At 37.8% G+C, this 6,818-nt stretch overlaps 1 protein-coding gene across 1 annotated transcript; it reads left to right on the top strand.

The window, feature by feature from the left end:
* Positions 246–1,534, top strand: LOC107646254. The gene is made up of 2 exons (XM_016350451.1): positions 246–745; positions 898–1,534. The coding sequence occupies exons 1-2, from the start codon at positions 246–248 to the stop codon at positions 1,532–1,534; spliced, it is 1,137 nt and encodes a 378-aa protein (XP_016205937.1).

Below are 6,818 nucleotides of genomic sequence, written 5' to 3'. Positions count from 1 at the left end.
CTGAACTGTTGGCCGCCAACGCTGCCTTGTTGGCTGAAAACCAACGGATGGCCGAGTTATTGGCGGCAGTACAGAACAATGGCAACGCGAAGAATGACAAGAAGAAGGTCGATAACAATGAGGAACATCAATCAGAGTCTAATGCGAAAACGGGAGAAACACCACCAAAAACATAGAGGAGACGAAGTGGCCCTTTTTCAAGAGAAATCATGAATTTTGAAATGCCCAAGAATTTCACACTTCCCATGACGCTAACACCGTACAGGGGGATCGGAGATCCTAAAGTCCACATTATAAAATTTGAATCCATGATGTTTCTTAACAGTGACTCCGATCCTATCTTGTGCCGGTCATTCCCAACTTTTTTAGATGGAACCGCACTGTTATGGTTCTCTAACCTACCTGCAGGTTCCATCTCTAGCTTTGATGAATTTGCTAAACTGTTCATTAACCATTTTTCAGCTTCCAAGATTTATGTAAGGGATTCAGATTACCTTAGCACAATCAAGCAAGGACAACATGAGAGCCTGAAGGATTACATGACGCGTTTTACGATAGCTGCCATGAAAATCCCTGACCTTAATCCAGAAGTACAATTGCATGCCATAAAGAGCGGACTTTGGCCTGGGAAGTTCCAAGAAGTAATAGCGGTGGCAAAACTAAAGACATTAGAGGAATTCCGAGAAAAAGTGACAGGACAAATTGAAGTTGAAGAACTACGGGAAGCTCGGAAAGTTGAAAGATCGTTGTTTCGAAAAGAAGACGAAAAGCCACACAGATCACAAAACAAGGACGTCAAAAAGCCGTTCAAACTTGCCCTTGCACCAAGTTCAACACCAAAAGGGAGGATATAATAAAAGAAATCTTGCATAGCAAACTGATAAAACCACCCAGCAGGGCAAGAACATATCAGGATCAGAAGTATGTAGACGAAAGTAAACACTGTGCTTTTCATCAGAAGTTCGGTCATATCACCGACGAATGTGTAGTGGCCAAGGACTTGCTAGAAAGATTGGCAAGACAAAACCTACTAGACAAATACGTCACTTCCCGAGGACAGAAAGAAGCAGCAGGAGATTTGGACAAGCCGAGATATAACTCGGAGAGCAAAGACAAAGATCCATGGCACGGACATGTTGAAGTCCCTACCTTCAAAAGGGTAATAAACCATATTTCAGGTGGTTTTGTAGGCGGAGGAGCGACTTCCACCACCAGGAAGAGAAGCTACCGAGCTATGATGACGATGAACAGATCTCATCCCAGCAGTTCTACCCCATTTTCAGCTTCTCAAATCACCTTCAGTGCATCCGACCTAAGGACATCGTATCCAAATATGGACGATCCCGTGGTGATATCAGTGGATATAGGGGAACTAACAGTGAAAAAAGTCCTCCTTGTCTCCGGAAGCAGCGCTGATGTCTTGTTCTACTCGACGTTCAAAAAAATGCAACTCAGCGACAAATCATTGCAACCCTCACCTAGAGAACTGGTAGGGTTCTCCGGGGAGAGGGTGCCAGTATCAAGTTATGTCTAGTTGAGGACGACGTTGGGGGAACCCCCGAACTCCAAGACCTTAGATATTCAATTCCTAGTAGTTAACTGTTCTAGCCCTTATAATATTATTTTAGGACGCCCATCACTTAACTCCTTTGGGGCAATTGTTTCAACAGTCCACCTGTGTGTAAAATTTCCTATGCAGGGCAACATGATAGGAACAATACATGCAGACCACAAAGAAGCCAGACAATGCTATAACGCAGGCCTGAAAACAGCAACAAGAGGAGACATACCCAGAGTCCATTCCGTCTATAACTCAGAAAACATGCCCACCTTGGCCGAACTATACCCAAGGAACAATGACGTCCATCCTTCCCCAGCAGGCAACCTAGAACAGGTACAGCTCGGATCATCAGAACATTTTACTAACATTGGTTCTGCTCTCTCTGTAGGAACGAAACAAAAACTAATCAACACACTAAAATCAAACTCCGACCTATTCACGTGGACACCGGCTGACATGCCGGGAATCGATCCGAATTTCATCTGTCACAGGTTGGCGGTAAATCCCAATGTCTGACCTATAAGGCAAAAGAAGCAGAACCTAGGTACAGAAAGAAGAAAGTTTAGAAAGCTCAAAAATATGTCACTAGGGAAGCTTATGATCCAATTTCACAATTCCACAATCTCAATGCATGAACTATGTGATGTAAATAAAAATCAATCATAAACAAGCATCATCTAACAAAAAATGCATTGATTATATACAATTACCTAACAATGTATAGTGAATTCAAATTACATGGTGGCCAAAATATGTAATTCAAAAACTTTAAAATTCTTGAAAGCAATTTTATAAGTGCTTGGCATTCTCAATTATTAAGCATGAATAACTCAATACCCAGCAACAAATTATAACCTCAATAAAGAAATTCAACAATAAATATTAATAACAATTATGCTAAAATAGCAACATGTTAATAATAAGTAGCAATAAACATCAAACAAGATTCATAATCCAACACTTACTACCAAAACAGAAAATTAAAAAGAAAATCAAACTAACTAACTAACAAATTAACTAACTAAGTAGAAAAGATGATAGTGGATGGTGAATGGTGGTGGTAGATGATGGTTGAAAGAAGGAAAGAAGAGAAGAAAAGAGATGGAAAGAAGAGAAGAATAGAAGTATGTAAAACAGGGGTTCTCACGCGTATGCATGGGTCACGCGTGGGCGTAAGCGGGAAGAAAGTTGAGCGACGCATACGCGTCTGGCAGGCGTACGCGTGATAGGGAAAAAAGAAGGGTGACGCATACGCATGGGAAGAATTTGTGCTAGGCACACAGTTCCCGCACGCTACGTACACAACTCACTATTTGGACCGTGCGATGGCACAGTCCACACACGATCCTGACACGATCAATTTCAGGGGTATCACGCGTACGCGTGAGTCAAGCATACGCGTGAGAACACTTTTTTTTTAAACAATCTACACACCAAAAAGGTGACTGAAACACTGTTAAACCTTATTAAACATACTAAACTATCAAACAACTTAATAAAACTAAAAGAACATAAAAATTCAACTTATTTACCAAAATATACAAAGAAGAAAGTGGAAAGAATTTACCATGATGGGTGTCTTCCACCTAGCACTTTTATTTATTGTCCTTAAGTTGGACAATTGGTGAGGTTCTTGTCAAGGTAGCTTGTGTTTGAATTCTTCCTTGAATCCCCACCAATGCTTGCATATCCAATATCCACCGGGATCCCAAACTAGGCGCACCAAGCCTTGAAGCAAATTGGAACAAGTGACAAGATCCCAAAGTTATTGATTCCCAAGTTGTATTCCGGGGTCCCAAATCTTATTTTTGCGTCCGTCTTCTAATTGATCATCAAAGTTCCAATCGGGTGGCAAGCAATCCGAATTCTCACTCAAGTTCACAAACATCTTCCTAGACCCAAGCAATCTAGCTCTATACCAACCTTTACAATTAAACTTCGAGCTTCCAACCATAATGAATCTTGAATTTTGTTTTCAACCACTAACCATTTTCCTTTTACTCTTAAATCCACAAAGGGCTCTAAGTTGACCATCCGTCTCAAGTAAACTATATTCAAGCGGAATAAGAAAGCTTAAGCATAAGAGATTTACCCACTTGAATGAAAGAATGGATGGTGATGGCTTGAGGGAAGATGGTTCCAACGGTCTTGACAAAGCAATTTCCACTCCCGTCCTTCTTTGTTGAGGGATTTCAACCACTTGATAAGCTTCTTCAAATTCAACCTCTTCCTCACCAAATTCTTCAAACTCTTCATCGTCGGTCAAATTATAAACTGGAGGTAATGTGAAATCTATCTCAACATCAACCTCAACTTCAAAGGGAGAAGATTCATTAAGCTCAAAAGGATCATATGTTGATGCGGAATCATCATCACCAAGAGACTTCGCCTCTTGCTCCACTTCTTCCAATTCTTCATTCGGACAATGTTTTGGAGGTTGTGCACCCTTCTCAACATCACTTATAAGCTCAACGGAAGAAGACTCTACAACTCTAGATTCCCATGGACATTTAACATCTCCTAGATTTTCAACAACTTCCTCTTCTTCAATGATTTCGGATTTCTCCCCTTGTTCTAATACAAAGCTCCACTCTTCATTCTCCACTTGTATTTTCAATCTCTCTTTCATATTACGCTCCTCAATTGATTCCCCACATGTGGCCATGAGAGTATTTTGATTGCTTAACCGTTAGGAGACTAAGTTGGTTACTACCTCGATCGAGGTAGCCATGAATTCATCTCGCCTCCTTAGAGCTTCAAGTCCCTCTTGAAGAATGGTGCGACATTCTCTTAGACCTTGGAGATATGAAATGAAAGCGTCATTCATTAATATTTGAGGTGGAGGGGAGGGTTCATTATGTGGGAGAAATGGTTCATAATAGGAAGGTAGTTCATTTTGGTAGGAGTATTGAGGTGATATATGTGAGAATGGTGGTTCATGGGAGTAATTGTATTGGAATTGTGGTGGCTTTAAAGATTTTCGCTCATAATGGTCACAAGGATGAGGTAAAGGAGGTTGGTTGTATGATGAATATGGGTTATAGGAAGGTGTTTGGTAAAATGGAGCTTGTGAGAAAGGTTAAAAACTATGTTGTGGAGTTGGTTCATATTGGTATGCATTATAGGATGGAGTAGGATCATTGTCGGCTGGAGGAAATTGGTATGGATACCAAGAGGTTTGTTCATAAGAATGCGATTCCTCCTTCGATTGATTTCCAATTCCATAGCACATATCGTCATTAAAGCTTGCATTTAATTTCCTACAACATAGTTGCAACCAAATTCATAGCCAAAGGGGTGAGAATTCATAGTAGCAAGAGAAAATAAAAATAAAAGCTAACAAAAACAAAGAGAATAAAATCCTACCACTAGCAAAAACTAGCAAACAAACCAAAAATCAAGTTATTCACAATATTAACATATATACAATAACTAATAACAAGCGCATATATGCAATTCCCCGACAACGGCGCAAAAAACTTGACGGAGAAAAATCATCGATTAGGAATTTTCACAGAAATAATCTCGTCGAAGTATAGATCCAAACTGATAGACAACTAACCCTCAATCAAAGTTTAATTTGTTTGTCACAAGTACAAACCCAATAAAAACAGAGAGTATTTAAACCTCGGGTTGTCTCTCAAAGGAATTGCAGGGGAGTGTGCATATTATTTGGTTATGAAGAAGTATTTTTGGGTTTTGGGTTTGATAACAAGAAATGTAAATAACAAGTAAAGCTAACTAAGAAATGTCTTGGCAAGAAGTGAGAATTGGAATTCATATTCTCATTATCATCCTCAAATGTGATGGTAAATATAGTTTGCTTTCACTTAGTCATCCTCTAACAATGAAGGAAAGTCAAGTGAGCGAAATTGACTAGATTCCACAAGTCCTAATCAACTCTTAATGAAAGATTAGATTTAGTGGCATTCAAGTCAACTAGCAACCTTCAATCACCAATCAACAAAAGAATTTGACAACTCAAGAGTCTCCAATTACTCAATCTAAGCCAAGAACATAAAGATCTACTCTAAAATCCAACCAAATATTTTATCAAACACTTGGAAGACATAAAAGGAAAGTATAGTAAAATAGTAAGAATAATAAAATCTAAAACTACCAATTGCAAGAAAATAATAACAATAACCCAAACAAACATCAAAGAAACATAAAACATCAAATTGCAACGAAATAGAAATTAACAAGAGTTAATCAACATAAAAAGTTGCATAAATGAGAAATTAACAAGAGAACTAAGAGGATTAAAGCAAATCAACAAGGAAAAGTAGATAAGACTAGATCAAAACAAGAATTAAAACCTGAATCTAAGATGAGATTAACCTAATTCTACCCTAAATCTAGAGAGAAGAGGGAGCTTCTCTCTCTAAAAAACTACCTAAAGCATGGTTCCTAAACTACCCTAATTGCTCCCCTCCTTGTTCCTTCTTGAATTTGGCCTCAAATGCTTCAGAAATGAGTTGGATTTGGGTCTGATTCAGTCCAGAAATCACTCTCAGCGTATTCCTTTATGTTGGTCACGTGCTGCTTGTCACGCGTACACGTGCCCTGGAAGATTTCCTTCTCACGCGTACGCATCGCCATGAATTCAACAAATTCTCATTTCTTCATGAATTCTCCACTTTACATGATTTTTCTTCACTACTTTAGTCCAATCCTTGCCTCCTAAACCTGAAATCACTCAACAAACATATCAAGGCATCGAATGGAATTAAAGTGAAATAAATTTATCAAATTAATAGCCTAAAAAGAATGTTTTCACTCTTAAGTATAAATTAAAAAAAAATCATAAAACCATACTATTTTATTGAATAAATATAGACAAAGTGGATAGAATCTACCAAATTTAATACACAATAAACCATTAAAATGTGGTTTACCAGCTACTCACTGTTCTCCAGTGAATGTTTTATCTTATTATCTATACCATACAATCTCTCTTCAATTTGTAATGTTTTTGGGGTAGATACTATATTCGATTGGGATTGGGTAGCAAGACATATTTCTATTTAATAATATTCTTTTATTTTTATGTTATTTTTAAAATATCATATTATGTTTCTATTTTCTAATACAATGGATTTTTTTTAAAAAAACACTGTTATATTTTATTTTAATTTACAGATTCTTATTAATATCTAGATAGAAATTCAAGAGAAAATTATATAATATTTATTTCATAAACTAAAAAAAAAAAGCTAACAAACATTTGAGAGTTGGGTTTTTAACCCCTCTTTTG

Source organism: Arachis ipaensis, chromosome B06 (genome assembly GCF_000816755.2).
Source record: "Arachis ipaensis cultivar K30076 chromosome B06, Araip1.1, whole genome shotgun sequence".
Classification (NCBI taxonomy): Eukaryota; Viridiplantae; Streptophyta; class Magnoliopsida; order Fabales; family Fabaceae; genus Arachis; species Arachis ipaensis.
The sequence above is the reverse complement of the archived record's forward strand: the minus strand, read 5'-3'. Positions and strand labels throughout refer to the sequence as shown.